At 39.0% G+C, this 20,057-nt stretch overlaps 1 protein-coding gene across 2 annotated transcripts in view; it reads right to left on the bottom strand.

The window, feature by feature from the left end:
- The window catches only part of LOC103906158 (fibronectin type-III domain-containing protein 3a-like), a 45,217-nt gene that overhangs the window by 19,394 nt on the left and 5,766 nt on the right, over window positions 1-20,057 (bottom strand). The window contains exons 2-5 of one of the 2 annotated variants that reach the window (XM_009287998.2): window positions 12,627-12,762; window positions 6,756-6,831; window positions 5,436-5,512; window positions 1,333-1,564 (exon numbers count right to left, since the gene is read on the bottom strand). In XM_009287998.2, coding sequence (XP_009286273.1) covers window positions 1,333-1,564; window positions 5,436-5,512; window positions 6,756-6,831; window positions 12,627-12,722 — 481 coding nt within the window. In that variant the 5' untranslated portion in view covers window positions 12,723-12,762. Of the gene's footprint in view, window positions 1-1,332; window positions 1,565-5,435; window positions 5,513-6,755; window positions 6,832-12,626; window positions 12,766-20,057 lie in introns of both variants that reach the window. The other variant, XM_009287997.2, reaches the window with a different exon arrangement.

A 20,057-nucleotide genomic window follows, 5' to 3' on the forward strand; every position in this document is an offset into this window, starting at 1 on the left:
GCTTGCTGCATCTGTGAAGTCCCGCGGAGTTTCACGGCTGACACTCGGGTGTCTCTGGGCAGCAGAGCAACAGACAAGAAACGCGCGCGTAGCGCGCTGCTGACTGGCAGAGCTTCGCTAGGCTTTAGGAACCTCACCTGACAAAGGGCTTATGGACTGGGCTCAGATCAGTCCACGAGCATAAAGATCAGGCAGCGGGAGAAGAATGTGCCTGGAGGTTTAATTCTGGTTTTGAAACGTTGTCAACATTAGTTAGATGCTACAGTAAGATACACAAAATATCTGCAAGCAAATTTCCATTTTTCCTATTTAACCCATATCCAAATTGCTGATTTTCTTTTTCCTTAAACATTATTTTTGATCAGTTGCTGAGTTCAGGGTTTGGGTTTGTTTGTTTGTTTTTTTAAAAATGTAATTCTTCAGGCCTTTCTCTTTTGTTAGCTGCTCAAGATTATGCCTTACAGTTGCCCTTCCTCCCTCATATAGCCATACAGTCACATTTTCAAAAAAGCGTAAGCAAGTTCAGGACCAAAACTAACTTTTTAAAACATAGCTTGGGTGCTACTGAATATTTTACCCTAGACATAAGCCGAAATAGCTTAATTACCAATTTAAGCTTCAGAGAGAGTGAATGGTCTTACATAGTCTAATTTCTTTGTGTTAAACGCTTGTTTATATAACAAGGCTTACAGCCTGGTTTAATTCAGCAGTGATCCCAGTCCTCCACTGAAGTATTGCTTCATTCAGTTTTTACATATAAAGTGGACTTGCACTTCACCCTCCAACATGGATTACTATGGTTTTTGGTTTATGTATGTTTTTTTTATTTTCTTGCCAGTCGTATTTGGACTCTGTCTAGCCAAAAAAATACATTCACATATCAAATTAAATGCATTTTCAAAAAGCTTCATGCCAAGGCTGTGACAAAACACAGCAGTTTTGGAGAGCACAATTTTAGAGAAAGGTAGAAGCAATCATTGTGGCATTTACAGTAACAAAAGTAAGGAACCATGAAAAATATACACAGTATTAGAACACTTCTAAGTTACTGCTTTTGCATTAAATCTTTAAAAACAGAACAGCTGAAGATTTAAACTTTATACAATCATACTTCGCACATGCAGAGTGCCTTCAGACCAGGCTCCATGATACTTTATACACAAGTGTATTTTAAGATACCCCATAAACGCACCTAAGGCTCAGGGAGTCTAGTAACTAGCACCAAAATCACAGAAACGTGTGAAAGAGCTACCGGCAGAACTCGGCCGTCTCAATCTGGACACACTGAGTGAAAGGCCTTCTCGTGTATATAAACATCACCCGCGCTCTCACCTTGTTCTTGAAAAACGTGCGGTGGTGGATGCTGGTGAATGAACTGTGGTGGTAGCTCTCCTGTCCCAGGAACCGGAGGGTACACTGGGTGAGGTGGGTGGGGAAGCAAAGCATGGTGGTGATGCATGTAATGTGGCACATGGGGAGGAGGAGGAGGAGGATGCATGGAAGGATGGAATTCAGCCGAGTGTGGCAATACCACCACTTTGCGAACTCCGTTTTCTTCCACCACCTGTCACGCAACACAAGAAATGAACCGTCAGCACAAAAACAATCTTGTAAATATTGTACATTTAATACAGAACCCCTATGCTTAAGTTTATACCCGCAATCTGACAGTCAGGGATATATATGCACACCGAAACGAACTCCAGTGGAAACCCAGCATACGTTACTAGAAGAAACTGGAGTTTGAGGCAGTCAGTTTTAAGAAGCTGAACCTCACACGCTAAAGTGCTAAGCAATCTATAATTTATGAATAACTTATATATTCTTTTAAACAAGTAACGTGAATCGATCAGGGTGTAATTCCCAGTCTGCTTGTAATTAGAGTTAGAAGAACTGCTTTAGACCACATCCCGACTGACAGCGCTATCGTACGTACAAGTCACTGCATGTCATCTGGTTTGTGGTACACGTCTGCATACACGTTCTTAGCCTATGGCAAGCACAACGTATTACACAAGTCAGCTCTGCTGTCTTGTACTATGATCCGACCCAACGCAAATGTCAGAACATTTCATGTTTGCCACAGGCTAAGAGAATTCAGACAAAGAACCTGCCTGCGCCTCTGAGCCCTAGGATAAAAAGATGCTAAGACAGTGCATGCATATGTATGCACACGCACACTGTTAAGCCTGTGTCCTAAACTGGCAATATATAGGCTCCTTCTGGAGTCTAATTCTGCCAACGTGAAATACACTAATATCTCAATGTATTGCTTTTCCTACGGTAAATTTAAAATACATTAAGGTTTTATACAATAACACTTCTCTAAATCTTAAAGCTGAGAAGAGACTTCGGACAGAACATAGGATTTTAGAAGACCAGGTCAAGAAATAACACCAGAGTAGGATTCACAAAAAGACGTATTAAACAATGATGATATGGAAGTAAAACAATGCCCAGTTTAGTCTCATCTTTAAGACACCTGGAACAGACAACCAGAGGCTGAGGTTTACAGGGTCCTTTCTCCAGGTAGGGTTCCCAGCGCAGACAGAGGACATCTACGCTGATTCCTTGTCACTCTGTGGTTACGTTCCATTTTGCTTATCTGAGGGATTACGTTTTCAGCACCTACAGTTCTGACGGGGTCAAAGGCTTCCGAGTTGACCATCAGAGAAATCCCCTGGTCATATTCCAGTTTGTTTCTCCTGCCACAATATGGAAGTCCACTGGCATAAAATTCAGACTGTATCTAATGTGAAGTCTGACTCAGAAGTAAACTAGATTGTATTAAATCCTATTTAAAGGCAGACAACGAATCAATTGTTTTCTCCTCTCCCTCAAACAAAAAATTAAACAGGTATGAGCCATGTAATTGGGGGAAAAAAAAAAAAATCAATGATAGAAAAATGTTCAATATTAAAGGCAAACTGACACTCCAAAATTAATCAAGTCTCAGTGGGAAAACCAGGCATTTTTCTCAGATTGGTTTAAAATTAGTCAGCAGCTTTATGCTTCCTTCCTCCTACACTGGTCATCTCCTCCAAGTTGCATTTAAGAATGCGGATCACAAATGCTATTAGGCAGGGCCTTACAGTGCTTTAGTACTAACAGAGATGACCATGTAGTCAGCAGAAAATATCGGTCACAAGGATGCAAGCGGGGGGCGCGTTCCAGCTGCGGGCTGGCGTACAACATTGAGATGCAAAAGAAAAATTATTTTTAATGCAATCTGTAAAGTAAATCATACAAAATAAAACCTGCTCTTAGAAGATTTCAACTTATTTTCAAAAAAAAAATCATTTTTAATGCAATCTGTAAAGTAAATCATACAAAATAAAAACTGCTCTTAGAAGATTTCAACTTATTTACGTAGTCCTCTGTTACCAAAAATATACACAATTTATATTTTCAGGCATTTGAAGAAAGCACTTACACAAAAGCAGGCCATATGTTTTATCCTGTTAGTTCCTTCAAGATCCTCTCCTAAAGCGTGTTTAGTTTGGCTATAAGGAATCACTGTAGCGTTTCCCAGTTGGCCGAGAAGGCATTACGGATGTTGAAATATTGCTTACTCCAAAAGTACATTTTGAAAAGCTCCTCAGCAAAAGATAGAGCAAACTAATGAGAAATTATTCTTCTGAAGGGAAATAGAATGTGTCCACTCACAAACTGCTATGACAAAGTTCACCTGTGAGGTGACCTCAGAGTCAGCAATTCTTAACAGACTTTAAATAGAAGAAAAAAAATGACAAGGAGAAGTCACTTAAGACTAAGCTTACACTGAATACAACTTTGTTCTAGAAACAACGTGGGGGGCTTTCTGGTTCATCAAAAGAACTAAATACACCACTTCAACTACATTACGCTGCATAATATTATAACACGCTATAGCATATACAAGTCAAAACTCATAGCAGATTTTGATGGCTATGTTAACTCTATTTTATGTATACATCAAGCAAGAACACATGGCACAGTTTCGGGTAGAAGGGATACATTAATATAATAAGACTTCTACATTATTTTACAGTCTGAAGTTGCTACGTCCCCATTATCCACTACTGAATTGCTTCATTCCACTCAGGCAGAAACCAACACGACTTATCTCTGGGCTCCGCCAGACAGTTTTGGGAACAGAAAGTTAAAGTCTCATCTGCTGACAAGATCAGTGTAAGTCACTCAAGCTCTGATTTAAAGTTGGTTTCAAACGTGTCTATCCCTGTTCACAATGACCAAGGGAAAACAAAGCAAAACCAAACCTCCTAGTTTCCTGTGACAGCAAACACAGAACAAATGTATTTTTCAGTTTCTACGCCTCAGCATTTGCCAGTGCTTTGCATACCGTTAGCACTGAAGACTCAATTTCATATTGATGCATAAATTATCTGGGGGATCTTTCTTTGGGGTCTGCATGAAAGTACCTACTTATAATAGCAGAAGCACAAACTGCAGAGGCAGCTGTATGCAAAGAGACAACTGCCTGGGGAACTCAAGAACATACAGTTACAAGGTTTTCAAGCCTGCTCAGAAAACTCTTAATTCTGAACATGCCTAGAAAATGAGAAACCTAGCCTATCCCATTTAAACATTTGTTTTTACTTGCTTCCCTTTAAAAATGCATTCATTTAAAAGTAAATCAAACTGGTAACTTCAAATATCTCTGATAAAAGTTCAAATACCACACGCAGGTCTGATCTGCTATGACTTAACAAAGCAGAGGAGTGGAAAAATCAGTGGGAACGGAAAAGTAAAGCTGGGAGAGAAGCCCAGAGTCCTGCTCATTTCATAGGCACACGTCACTAGCATTAACACTCCTCTTTACACTTCTGCTGTAACAGTAGAGTGTTTTGCTGAATGTTAAGGAGATCAGAGCTGGTAAAGAAAGGGGCATTGAAAACTGTGATAAAGAGAGTTATATTAGAATAGAAATACGAGCCTCATCTCCACAGTGTGCGTGAGACACGTTCAGTTCGGATGCTGCGCCCAGCTACGTTCCCATCAGACCGTTTCTAGCAGAGCTGAGCACCATCTACACTCATCAGTCCTCTGACACTTAGCAGGCTGCAGTCAGCTGTGACTGTTCATACGACCCGGGCACCTACTCTCACCTTGAAAACAGGACTGAAGAAAAACCAAGACGTGGATCCTGTTAATGGAGCTCAACAGACAGCCAATTCAGAGCCATCTACTATCTTACGAAAAGTAATCTTTTACTGCCTAGTTCCAGTATTAAAAAAATCCCGGAAACAAGATCAAATTTTACTAAGTGAACAAAAGGTGATAGAGCCTACAATAAAGTTAAATAGTTGGTAAGTTCAATGGAAAAAATATGAGAACCACTTTTAACAGCTGTTCCAGATAAAATAATCAGTAACCTTATTGTAAAAAGCCACACCCACAAACATACTGAGATGTAAGAATAAATTCAAGTTTACCTGAGATACATAACCGGGAGGCACAAATATAGGCGGCATAGAACCATTTGGTGACATCATAGGAACATGTGCTGGACCTGAGAAGTAACAAGGTGCCACTTTTTAACAAACGAGGCTTTTACAAACTCTTTTTTTCCACCTTTTTTCCCCAAAGGTGGTGGCTCCCTTTGGTGCCTGAAAAGCCAGCAACTGCATCCAACTCTGTATTTATGGAACTACTTTTAGACAAGTGGATTTAGAAGCAAGGCTTAAACCACCCAGTTAAAAAGCCAGTTAGGAGAGAAACTTAAGTAATCAGGACTACGAGTTTAAAAAATAAAAAAGTGACTGTACCAAGTTTTCATCAAGAAAAATAATGCCATTTATGTCACCGATGGATAACTCATTTCCACGTTCAAAATGCACGTTAGGTATGAATTAATAACTTTCAGGAAGCATCCAGAATTTTAGATGATATTGCTGAATGCAAGAACGGCTGTACGTTTATTCTACAAAAAGCACAGATTAGATTTATCCCAACCCCCACGCCTACGCAGCCAACAGTTTTTCTTTAATTGTACAAAAATCAGCATAGAGAAATTTTAGTTCTTATTTTGTGACAGAGTTAAAAGTCTGTAGCAACAACACTGGCACCATATTAATGCTGACAGCTGGTCTACCAATTTATTTCTTTTTTTTAAATAAGACTATATTATTTTTCACATCAAGCTGAAAGAAAGTATTCCTGTCTGGGATTTGATGAAAGCAGAACAGACACATTTTATATAATATAATTTGAAATGGTGAAAAATATTCCAAAAATGGAAGTACTGATAAATTCAACTTGACTTACAGGAGATATTTTGACCCGACTCAGACTTGCAGTTCTGTCACTTACCCAGAAGGTAAAAAGCAGTTTGTAGCCACACACAGAGGGTAGCAATGCTTCCCACAGTATCAGCAGACTGCTAATGCCACTACCTTACAGTAAAGTGAGGTCACACAGCGTCTATTAAAGTTGTTTAGATTAGTGTGGACTAAATCCCGTGTAAATTCATGTGTTAGGATTCTGAGAAGACAGTTATTCAAGGATCATTACAAAAGCAGTTGAGATGCCAGCCTTTTATAAATTAGCAGCAAAGTCTGCAGAGATGCAGGGAATCTTGGCAATTTCCCAGTGCAGCCTCATTTGTGCTTTAAATACAAACTGAAAAATCTGATTTATTACATTGCAGAACTTATAAAAACACATTTGACATTACAGAAACAATTACTGGTAGTAATTCTGGGATATTTGCAGAATCAAGATATTTGGATTCAGTACTTCAGTTTTTCCTTTACCTTGAATACACTGAATGTGTCCATCTTCAGTTGTAATTGTAAAAGTTTCACCTGGGTTTACCTGTACAAGAATAACCTGTAGAAAAACAAAACACAAAAGAGTTGGGTTTTTTTTTGTTTTTGGGTTTTTTTTTTTAATTTTAGAAATTACCTGGGGGGAAAAACCCTCCTCTTCCTTATACCCACGTTAGATTAAAACACTATAGCTTTGGCAACCTCAGGGAGTAAAAAAGCAAGATGAGAAACACTGACGGGTAGAATGACATTTCTTCATACTTCTACGTAAAATCCTTAGTTTTGCATAATCAGTATTTTTCTCTGATTACTAGAAGTGCTCCCCTCGATACACTTGAAATAATTAACTAAGCTTTTAATTTTAATATTTTCACACTGCTTTTTCTTCTTTTACTGAAGCAATAAATTACCTAAGATTCAACTTGCTTTCCAAGCCTCGCCTATGAGATTATTTCAGTTTCAGGGCTAAATTGGCAAAATCAGGACTACACACACACATGCCAAAAAAACCCCCAACCAACAAACCACAACAGAAAAACCAACACCAAACCCAACCCAATCCCCCAAAAAAACCCAAAGAAAAAAAGATGCTTTGCCCAAAACTCAGCCATGTTTTTTCATCGAAAGCATGCTGGTATGTATTTTGACAATATATTCTCTGATGCTACTGAGTAACTTAATCAAGTATGCAGTCCTTTGGGGGTGGAAGGAGGAGGGTAGAAGAGGTGATAAAGCAGGTCATGTCTACCACCTCTGCTCTACAGCTCCTCAAAGATCAGGTGTATTCTCTCACATGTTTGTGTAATCCTGTAGCTAAAGAAATACAACCAACAGTGAGATTCTTTAGGTCAATTTGGACATGATTGCATTCACTTTCACACAAATCAGTGTGGACATCTGCCAGACTTATTCCTCAGGCAGTCTACAGCATCGTTTCCCTTGTGCTGGGTAACAAACGATCACCTCATTCTACCCCATTCATAGCACGTTCTTCAGTCTCGTTGTAAAATATTGGCAGCTGTGCTTCAGTTTTATTGTAATATGACAACATTACTACAAGAATTTTGCAGTGAGTTTCTACTATATTACGTAGGCACAGGTCTAATTCTTCAGTAAAATGAGGGGTTTGCCATGTAAGAACTGCACAGTTACACAGTCAAAATTCCACCCTGGTGACAGCTAGCACGTAAAGAAGAAGGGCCAATGTAAACATTGAAATAAAATATATTTGTAAAACTAGCTATTGTAAAGAAGAAGGGCCAATGTAAAAATGGAAATAAAATATATTTGTAAAACTAGCTATGAAACTCAAAAAGTGTAACTTACTTTCATTCAATTTCTATAAAGTATTTTTATACTATTCATGGAATGACAATTATATCAGGTAGATGGGACCTGAAGAGATCACCTAGTCATCTAACTCCTGGTAAAAATGAACTACACGTGACGTTAATGAATAAGCCTGTCTATTTTGTGCGGCTACATCTCCAATGATGGAGCTCCATAAACTCCCCAGGCATCCGCACCACAGTTTCACTATCCTCATCATTACAGATTTTATCACCTAACTTCAACATTCCCTACTTCAACCTGAACCCTTACTCCATGTCTTAACCACCAGTGAAATAAAGAATAAAGCACCAATAAAAGAAAGATTGTTTTCTGCGATTTAGATGCTATACCCTGTATATAAATCCTTTTTGGATTTTTATCTGCCTTTTTCTGGAAACAGTGCAACGCTGATGACTTCCACTTGCAGTCTCTATCCACCCCTTGGCAGACATTTTTCTAAAGGACCGTTACTAAACCCAGTCATTCCTTATGATAAGCTGACTACCTAAACACCATACTTTGTACTTGTAATTTTCTAGGTTATCGTTCTAATAGTCAAAATAACTTCAGGCTTCCAAGATGCTTGCAGTTCCTCCCATTTCATATCAGCTGCAGATTTATTAAGTACGCCTCAATTCTATTGTATTGGCAATTAACAAAAAGATCACTGAAAAGAATGAGACTTAAAAAGACCTCGTGGCTCCTCGTTCAACCTTTGCATTTTGACCAATTCCACTTACTCTTTTCCAACAAGTTTGCCACGTAGCTTATGCTGGCGTTAACCAAAGCACATTTCTCCAGCTGACACAGGAGAGAGTCAGTGCAAGCACACCCATGTTTACTGAAGTTATGGCCTACGTCTCCCGCTTCCCTCTCCCTCTACTCTTGAGGGTGCAACTTCAGCACAGAAAGAAATTGGTGTTTGCACGGATCTCTTACATTTAAACTGTTGTGTGTAAAACAAAACTCAAAGGAGCAGGCTGTTAAACGCTGTTTAACACTGATTTTGCAGCTTCTGCATACTGCTGTATTAATCTTAGCTTTTATTTTTTAACAGGGGATGTAGAAGCATGTACGAACACAGACCCTGCTCCAGGGAGTTCACAGTACAGGAGTCAGTTTTACTCGAGGTAGATGAGTTGCTTCTGGACATAAGTAAAACACCAAAACCCCCTGAAAAGGCCACCTAGCCGGTCAGTAATATTCATTACGGTTCCACGAGAAGGACAGATGACAGATAACACTTTTAAAAATGGCATAATTAAAACACTGAAACTTAAGCAGATCTGTCAGTATATATGTAAATTTATGACTTAAACTCTACTGAATTTCTAGGAGTAAAGAGAGAGAAGCAGCGTTACTTGTTTGAAGAAAATGGACAGTAACGGGCTGGGGATTTGCTAGAGCACAAAGAACCAGGAAAGATGCGGTCAGCAGCGTTAACTTGTTTGAAGAAAATGGACACTAATGGGCTGGGGATTCGCCAGAGCACAAAGAACCAGGAAAGATGAGGTCTGCTGCGAACAGCAGCTGCTGGGGACGGACACTAGCAGGGGACAGGACTCCATAGGCAGGTATTAAACCTCACAGCAAGTCTCCTCTTCAAGCGCAAGAAAATTCAGAGGCAGGAAAGGGATCCTCTTAGAAATTCAGAGCCTCTGAACGTGTCAGATCTTCAGAACAGGTTTCAATTAACTGAAGTTCTCACAAACAGTTCAGGAAACTATTAACTGAACTCAGAGAAAAGGATAAGTAAGTGGTGTAATCACAGGGCTGTAGAGCAGTTCAGAGACTGGAATTTCAGGAATGCATGGGGCAATGTCTTAGAGGAATGACTCACTATAACTAATGAAGCAAATGCAGTTCCATCTACCTTCCACCAAGGAAAATTTCCAGGAAGCTTGAGTGTTTCTAATGAGTCAACGTAAGCCAAGTTAGGTGACAGACTAGTGCTAGGAGTCAGTCATGTCAATGCCTTCGGGTGTCCCGCGTAACCGTTTCAGAACTAGTGGGATCAAGCTATTTCAAAGCACTGGTCAGCGCTTTGCTTTTATCCCTTATTCACACACTTTCCATTGCTGAAGTTTTTTCAGAACAAGAAACTCTTCCAGAAAACTTCCAACTTACACTTTATGTGAAATGAAACTAAAGAACTGGGTGCTGCATCTAACTGTTTGAAGTGATTGGCCAAACAGCACAGGTTTTATTTCTGAAAACAAAAACACTGTATAATACTCTATACTTAGCCTAGCCTCTATGGCACTGGCAGCAAAATACTTAAAAAATCACCTGCGTTAATAAAGCTCCTAAGTTAACACTCTATTTAAAAGCAAACTTTCCAATGTGGGACCGTAGCTCAGAAGCCTCTCTAGAGAAAAGTGCCGTGAACAAGAGCAGCAAGTGTGTTTGTTAGGCAACCAAAGGATGGCAACATGGAATCGATGGCAACATGACACGTTTGTTTATATACAGACACACTAGAATAAGAAATATTGGCACATTAACACGAAATCACGTTCCCAGTCCCATGAAGATTTTCAATAGACAGACTTACTCCTTATTTCCAGTATAATTCAACTATAAGTCTTGGAGACTCTCAGCCTTTCAGTCTACTCTTCAAACGCCATTTTCCCATGCATCTCCAAGATCCAACTGGTTTTTGTTGTTTGTGGGTTTGTTTTTTTTTTTAGCCTCACCTGATTGCAAGCAGTCTCCACTAGGTTCCGAAAATTTCAACGACTGTCACCTTCTTTTGGGTCATTCAATACCCACTAGTATGCTACACACTGATCTATACCAAGACATGCTGCACAAATACAGCTATGGAGATGGTCTCCAATTAGATCTACTTCACCTCTTTTCCTTGTGTAACATGAAACACTACCTACTGAATAACCTCACAGCTGGCCACTGCTAAAATTTCACGTTGCTAATGCTAGAACTTCAGGACTAGCTTAGAGACTCTATAGCTTTACTTATTTCAAAACACAGTCACTGTACTTTTATCTCCACAGACTGAGGAAAAAAAGCAGAGTAGACTTTTTTTTTAAATAAAGGCTATTTTTACAGGCAAGTATACTACAATCCTTCCCCATCTGTAACAATTACAAAGGAAAGGATATCTCATCAAAACTTTTCAGCATTTATGATCTATCAGACCCTCAACAATTCATGATTATTTTGTGTACCCTGTTTATCCACCGTACATTCAAACATGTGAAGGTCTTCACTGTTACCCTTCATAATCATTTCATATGACAGTTATCCTCCGGAAACTTCTATGCAACTTTTCCTTCTGGATTAACCCCTTAATTCCTATTTCAATTACTGTCAGATACTTGAAGTTATACACTGAACAGGTTAAAGCAATGGGCAGTTTTGTTCCTTGTTTCAACAAAATGATTATTTAACTGCAGGCACACAAACCCTTCGAATTTATGTTTTGTTATCATAGAATCGTAGAACAGCCCAGGTTGGAAGGGACTGATCCAGAGATCATCTGCTCCAATCTTTCGTGGGAAAGGGAGCCCAGATGAGATTAGCCAGAAACCGGTCCAATCGCAGCCTGCCAACAAACAGCCACTTAGCTATTTAAAAAACAAACAAACAAACCCCAACCTTTTCTCTCCTACCAGGATCTGTCAAGTTTGTAGCTGCTAGGGCAGGGGGAAGATGCTTCTTAAATTAAGATCCAGCGTTAAAACGTCAGGATGTCTGTAATATTTCTGAGTGCTCTGAAAGCCTATCTCCAAATGATGGGAAGGTATCTCAGCATTTTTAGTACAAGGCACTCAGCTTCTACTGCCAAACAGTAAATTCACCTCAAGTTGACTGACAACTTATACAAGCTTGTACTTCAGTCAAATTGTTTTGCTTTCACTTTTGTCTGTATTTCTAATCACACTGGGTACTGAATCTAATCACTGAAGGGTTGTGTCCAATAAAATTCTAATATTTCAACTGAATATACTCAGGTTTCACCAGTGCACTGTAATTATTAATGAAGATATAGAATATCAGGAAGCCAAGGTCTTTCTTCTCATTTCCCTGCAATAGACTTCTTGGTTTAGAACACTGCAACCACTTGCTAATCTTTACTGATTATTTTACATGAGCTTTAAGAAGAGCTTTCAAAACGTTAGTGCTTTATTAAATCCATATATTTTTCCTTTTATTCTTTGATTTCGTAGTTTAATTTTAAAGCGCTTACATGCATATAACAAACGTTCCTTTTAATTTGCAGTCTTTTCACATTTCCACTATATTGATGTTGAATGATTTTCTTCCTCCCTATTTTACTGATGGTATCAGTGCTGAGAACCACATGCTCTTCTAACTTTGCAAATCAGTACCGTAGTTGCTTTATTTCAAACCGTCTCCTCTTTCAGCCATCACACAAGTTGTACAACAAACAGTTTTTCTATCTGTTCTGTTTTCTACAGTATGCTTGAACATCAACCTCCCTACTACCACCGCCGGCACAGTTTTACATGACTTGTATGAAAGTGCAGTGGATTTACTTGCCTGTTGTATGCTGTCCCCATTAACCATATGAGGTAGAAGTGGCACTTCATTCAATATAGGCGTAGCTTCTAATGGAGGCGGCTGGTCGGCCATCATGTCTGAAAACCATTCATTGACAACTGCTCACATTAACCACCTGCTAAAACAAAAAGAGTGCCAATATTAGACATGTCTCTCCTCTCCCCAAATAATTCTCTACTTCGTTCGCCAAACTTGGTACCAATGTTTCAGAAGAAAAATACAGCAGCACCTTCAGGACATTGTTTGCTTTTTTTTCCTCACAAAACAAACACTTGCACTATGCTATTAACTGAATATTTGAAAACCCAATAGGAAAATATCATCAGACTTCAACACTCCACAACTCTCCCCCAAAGATTTTCAAATAAACTGACTTTAACTGGAGACAAAAGTTACTGTAAAACATCCGCTTCTAGCTTCATTGCACATTTAAGAACTTGTGCAAACCGACAGTCTTAAAAGTATGGAGGGGGGGGGGGCTTTCACATGTGAAACACCCGAGTTCTTCATAATGGAGTACACCCAGAGAGTCCAATATATTACCCCACTTTTCATTTTTAAGCACTGCGTTTAAGCAATACGTATCCTTCTTCCAAAAATATGCTCTTTAAATATGTATCATGCATATTCAACTTGACATGCTACGAGTGATGAAATCGGTACCCAAGTGATGCAATTACACAGTAGCATAATTTACACTTATGCAGCACTTTACTCTTAAATTTGTAGTTACAATTTCTAAATTGCTTGTACTCTGAAACCTAAGTTTTAGGCCAAATAATTCACATACATGTACATTTCAGTCCCTGTGATGATCAAAAAAACCCCCTAAACCACGCAATTTCTCCAATTTTGCAACGTCATCAATACACAAGTCTGACACAGTGAAAACAAAGCTTAAGGCAACACAAGAGTAGAGTACTTTTTACAAAAGTCTTTGATTACCACAGAGAATTGCATATGGAAAAGTGCTGCACAGTTTTGGGCTTCTAGTGAATAATCTGTAATTAGAGTAAGTCAAAATACAATCCAAATGTTAGTGAATTTTCAGTGCATAGTTCATTCAGCATCCATAAAAAGCACAAGATAACAGGATACAGGAAATGCTGACATTTCCTTCTCCCTTCCCATTACCTCCTATAAACCCATACAGAAGACAAAACGCGGTTAGGACAGTCCAATTCGTTAAATTAAAAGTAAAAAGCAAAATCGAAACAAAAAACATTTCCCACGCCCAAATCTGTGCATGAACCAAGTCAATCTATATACAGCTGCCAAATCTTTGTTCAGTTCTCTATAACCGGTATGGAAATGACAGTGTTGGGGGGGAATCATTTCTTCTGGCGTTAACTCATTTTGTTCAGAAAGGGTCTGTCATAAAAGTTGAGATTACAAGGATTTCTCCTGTATTACCATTACAAGGTAAAGAGGCTGGTAGCATCCATTGGTAAAAAACACATTCTTCCTTGTTTGCAAAAGCATGTCAGAATAACTGGTACAATCACGCAGCCACAAAATACAGCATAACAGAATACCCAAGACTGCCAGAGAAACCAGCTCATTCTGCATACCAACTGTTTTCTGGGTCTGCTCCAGTAACAATTTTAAGAGGCCAAATATGACTGCACAGGTGCAAGGGCTAGAAACGACCTCCAAAGTTTAAATTTGTATCAGGTTTGTCCTAAATATACTTAGAGCTTAGCATGTTATTTATTTCCTGAATAAAATAATCTTCCATCCTATTTGTCAGATTTTGAATTACCTCTGCCAAGAAAACAAACTCATCTGATCATATATATCTATTCCACTTAAAAATACCTGCATGGTAACACTGCCAGTCAGTATGTTAAAATTAAGGCAGAAGTTTCTTCCACTACACCTCTCCCATTTTTAGAGGTTTAGAGGTTAGATATAAGTCTTAAGAGCCGTAACAGGAATTCAGTATACACAGGCAGATTGAAAATATTTTATAGATGCGTATAGTCTCCATTTCTTTCATTTAAGAACCTCAAAGACAACAGAAATCAGCACTTAACATAGAAGGGGAAAACCCTTTACCAAAAAGCAACTACATCTGCATTCAAATGTTCAACTACCAAAAATAACCAGCTGTAGAAAAACGTGTTCTGAAGTAAGTCCCAATACCACCTGCAATTTTAAATAAACGTTCAAAGTTTCTATCCTAGTCCCCTACGCTGGCTGAACATAATTCTCTGAGGCTTTGTCTCCGTTAGTACTAACTACACTGCACTGCTCGCTAATTGTCGTGCAGAGCACCTACATCCACATGGCTCTGAGAATCCTTAATCTACTGCCTAATGACACAGGTAGTATTTACGTTTACACCTCCACACACACGTTCTACTTGCTTAGTGCTGTAACTTCACATTTTTCAGAGGGAGAACTTATTACTTGGACTATTAGGAAACAAATGTTTTTATACAGTTAATGACAATCTCTAAAAATAGCAAATACAATTTCATGTCTTAGTAGGAATCTCCATATGGTCAGAGAAAATAGAAGTACTCGCATAAATGAAACCATTTTAATAACTCTTGGGCAGTTTCACCTGGCTCAGAACGCTAACATTGTACTGTACAGCTGGGCTCAGATGGCTGCAAGTGGCAGACCACTAACGATAAAGAGGAACATCCCACTGCGTACTGATAGATTTGCAAAAACCAAGTTTTTTTTGGTTTTAGAGCACAGCTTCATTCCTTAAAAATACTGGTAAGAGAGCAGCAAAAGACACTGCTGCTCTCAAAGGTGGCATCTCTGCTGGTAAATGAGCACGGGACTCAACCCCTTCCCAGTTTAACAGGTAAAACTTTTCAAGGGAAATAAAGCATTCCCACTGAACATGGTATCAACGGGTTCGCCTCCCAAGAGTCCCCATTTCATTCAAGGAAGTAGGTGGTATTTGGGTAAATAAAGAGAGAATTCCTGAAAAGTTATTACATACTCAGCACAATTTCCTGAAAAACAAAACAAAGAAATAGAGATCTATCCTGAAAAGCCATTACCCACACCCTCCTACTGCTGGTCTAGGAGCAAGGAATCCGGCCCTGCCGTCCTCCAGCTCAGCCCCACGACTCTCGCCACCGAAGGCAGCGGCAGGGTAAGCAACGCAGCACGGCTGCTGCAAGGGAGGAAGACGGCTGCTTCTAAAGAAGAGGTGGAAGGCAACCACTGCGTGGGCAGAGAGGAGATTCGAGGTTCCTGAACCCACCTCCATCCACAACCACCAAGTCTCACAGCTTCCCTCAAACGCTGTCACTGACACCGGGCATTCCCTGAACCCTCGGTTTTACCCCAAACCAAGTCAGCCTGGATAGGCAAATCCAGCTGGCGAGTTGTACATGGCCCCAAAAAGGAATGACCTACCTATAGGTAGAACCGTGTCAAAAAGCTTTTCGGGTCCCCTAAAGCTAGTTTGTTCTACCACATGCTGGGTAACAGAGACTCAGACTGCTATTTTCCAGGGGCTGTTCTTGGCAGCTAGGTGTTTTAAGTTTATCACTGCTACTAACTATCCAAGTGGTCAGGGCAAAAAAAGAAGAAAAAAGTATTTGCGCTAAGAATTCACAGGCTGCATTGACAAAGATGAGCTAATACACACAATTGTAAATTTAAGACTAAAAATAAACAAGAAAAATCCCATCTCAAAGATGAGCTAATACACACAATTTTAAATTCTAGACTAAAAATAAACAAGAAAAATCCCATCTGCAAGCATTAAAGACTAGGCAACTTCTGTAGTTTTCATAGTCGCAAAGGAATGTACCGAGAATTAGTAAATCGTTATATATGAATCAATAGCAGAATTTGTAGAGGTATCTTCTAGAGCTTTGTCACCATGCACTGGAGATTTCTGAGTCAGTATGGCATTAAATAGATTAATTTTTAGAAAGGTTACGTTCTACAAGAGTACTTCTGGCCTGATTCATTTCTTTACAGTGGTTTCTATTAGATATCAGCTAAAGGTCATTCCCAAACTTTGTTTGAGCTGAAGGATGAATTCAGCCCTTATAGCATGATAGCCATTAAAAAAAAAAAAGAATTGGGACTAACCATCTCAGAAACAAACCTTCTGAAGCACTGTTTTAGCAAAGCTGAAAGTAGTAACAGTGGATATCGCATTTCTAAGTTAACAAAAATCTACACCGGAAACAGCTTGAGCTACTGCTTTCACAGATTATTTGTTCAAGACACATGCATCTAAAAACCTGAAATATTTTGTCATTTATTTTACAACATAAAAAAATTAAAATATTTTAAACCAAATAAAACCAGTTCATATTTTAAAAACGTACCCTGAGAAGCGTTCCTGAGTAATTCAACGCTGTGCTAATGTAATACGGTTAACCATATTAAAAAAAAGGGGCAATATTTTCCACTGACAGTCTCGCACTACAAAGGCTCCTAAGAAAAACAGAAAAACTTAATGACCAGCCTTCCAGAAAACAATTACAGTATACAGCGGCTGTGCCTGACCTCACTTCCTGACATAGTAAAAATGCCGAGACTCTGGAAGACTGAAACATTGGCCTTCCCTCTTCTCCAGCCCAAATTCTTCTCAACCAGTGCTGCAGTCATCCTGGACCCCGTCCAGCTCCCGAGGATTCGCACTGAACTCAGTGTTCATTGATTCACGCCTACTCCCGCCTGAAGTCAGCGCCTCAGCCGAGAAAGCTGGGCTCTTATTTACATACAAAACAGCTATTATGCTCCCTATACGGAACTAGCAAAGCAAAGGTAGCCAACTGAAGTCTATATGGTACTAGATCATCGTACCTTATGTCTGGAAAACGTCATGGATTCTCATGAGACACTTTGAAATGAAAATCTAAAGTAGTCTAAAAGAGTTTCAGTCCAAAGTGAAATAAATATGCAATTCCAGTATATGGGGGTGGTTACTAACACATAAAACCACTAGAAACAATGCTCACTGCATTACAAAGCCTCCTTTAGCCATTTGCCCATGCGCAGCTTGGAATGAGGTGCCACGTTCAACTCGCGGTCACTTCCACTTGGACGTCACAACAGAAACAACTTCAAAATGATCACAGTAATATCTGTAAGAAAAAGTTACGACTGGAATAATTTTCCCGTATAAATGCACCACTTCTGTTCTATCCAGAGCTTTGGAACAGTCACCAGTAAACACCAATATCACACCAACAATTTTACAGATGTGGTTTCTCTTTAAGCAGTAACAATGAATTTGCAGCTATTTATGTGCAGGGCATGTAAAACCAAAGAAAAGTTTGTGTATTCATTAAATGTGTATTCATTAAATGTGTTTTATAGTACTACACCAAGTAAGAAAAAATGCATATACTGAAAAATAACTTTTTCATTGGAATTATATCCTTTAATCACATTAATAAAATGTGTGCAAATGTGTAGCAGCGTTATGTATTTAGCAAGTTTTAGAAATCCTGTTATCTCCTATTAAAATATTTTCCTAGCATATTAAAAATCTCTCTCCAGAAAGACATCACACACAAACTAAATAGGGGAGGAACGCTGTAGATAGAAATGGATCAGTTTCATTCCACTGTCCAGAGTAGAAGCTGAACAGATTTCATAAACAGTAAAAAAAAAAGTTCATAATCCCACGCAGAAGCTACCACAAAGACTGTATTTTCATTATAGTAAGTGCTGGATTTAATATGAGAAAGTTCCCATTCCAAGGAGCTCATTACTTAAATGGAAACTTTTTTTTCTTTAATACAGTATGCCTGAGTTAGAAAGAACAATGTGTCCAGGACCAAAGAGGAAGTCTGATGGAGAGCTAGAAATTTAGCTCAGACTTCCTGATTTCTAGGTTCAGTGCCTTATGCAACCTTCTAGCCTGATCATAAGTTTACATTTATTGCAGGAAGTAAATTACTACAAGATTGCCATTTATTAAAAGCAGTATTGTATTAAAAACTAAAGCTTTAATTATACCTTTTTATAGTAACAGAATTACTAATTAGTATTTTTTATATATATCTACTATACTTTTATATATTATATATATTTATTTTCTCTAAGTGGGGAAAAAAAACCCAGTCTCATTGCAAGCAACATACTTTGTTAATGTCTTTCACCTTCGGAAAAAAGTATCATCTAGAACTGGATCTGTGGACACATACCTCTATGAACCTCATGTACTTTGATAAAGAAAATGTCGAGACACTGCCGTGCCTTAAAATCCAGATGATCTCTTGCAAGCTGAGACTTCTGAGTATTTTAAACACACTCTAACCTGTCAGTTAAATTTTGCACCAGTGACCTCCAAATTGGTAAAAAGAACAGCAGCAGACCCAAACAAAAGTCGTCCCCAACCTCAGGCTAAGGAATAGCCTCATCAAAAAGATCAAACCTTACTTATGAATTCTAAAAAACCCTCACCCCTCCAGATTTGAAATTTACACCCCACGCAATTTTGAGGTAGGAAACATTTTGGAAAAAAGGTACAAGCTACCCTCTCCCACCCAAGTGTTTCAAATAAACAGTATTAACAAGGTGTTTAAGATATCATCCCAGTCCTAAAATAGTTCTCCTCTGCCACAGGACCACACACGAGACGTTCTAGGTTTACTTTTAGCAAGATTAAGGGAATGAGAGACTTAACAGAATCAGATTTAACAGAAGCCCAGTTACAACTTTAGCTCTGAAGAGACCACCATCACTCCATAACAGTCATCTGTTCAAAACTAAATATATGTTTTGATTAAAATGTTGGAAATAATTTATAATGACACCCAAGTGAATTTGTCTGCACCATCTTGTATGAAGTTTGGCTTCTAGCCAGAAGGGCACCACAGCTTTGATACTGAAAACGTTCTTCATGACTTACCCAACAAATGTGCTCAGTCAAACATTTTTAATACCTACAGCTGTAAAGCCCGATGTCATTTTGATCCAGGTATTGCTAGGACCTCATAATTTTGACCTAGATGAGGTCTGCGACCCAAGTAAAACAAAAAAAACTCAACAAAATGCCCACCCCGACTCCACAGACACATAGTAAAAGGCTTCCGCACTCCGCACCAAGTGTTTTTTTCTAGAAACTCTTGTAAAATCGTTTTCTGACATCTAAAAAAGTGACAGTTCCAAACCATTTCTCTGTGTTTTCCAAAAAGTTTAACTGTTACTTAAATGCATATTCTAAAGTAGTTCTAACAGTTTCCACGGTAAAACATAAAAGTGACCACAAGCCTTTTATCACAGTCCAGATAGACCTTCTGCCCTCACAAAGACCATCTGGGGATGAAAGACATCAGGCCAGTCGCCAGAAGGACCTCTAGTAACTTCCTAAAAGCTGCAGAAAGTTGACTGGCTCCCGTGCCCACCGACAAGAATGACCCACGGAGGCAGAAGCCAAGGTGTAAACGGTCTGTAGGAGAGCGGGGCGGG

Source organism: Aptenodytes forsteri, unplaced genomic scaffold (assembly GCF_000699145.1).
Source record: "Aptenodytes forsteri isolate BGI_AS27 unplaced genomic scaffold, ASM69914v1 Scaffold72, whole genome shotgun sequence".
Taxonomy (NCBI): Eukaryota; Metazoa; Chordata; class Aves; order Sphenisciformes; family Spheniscidae; genus Aptenodytes; species Aptenodytes forsteri.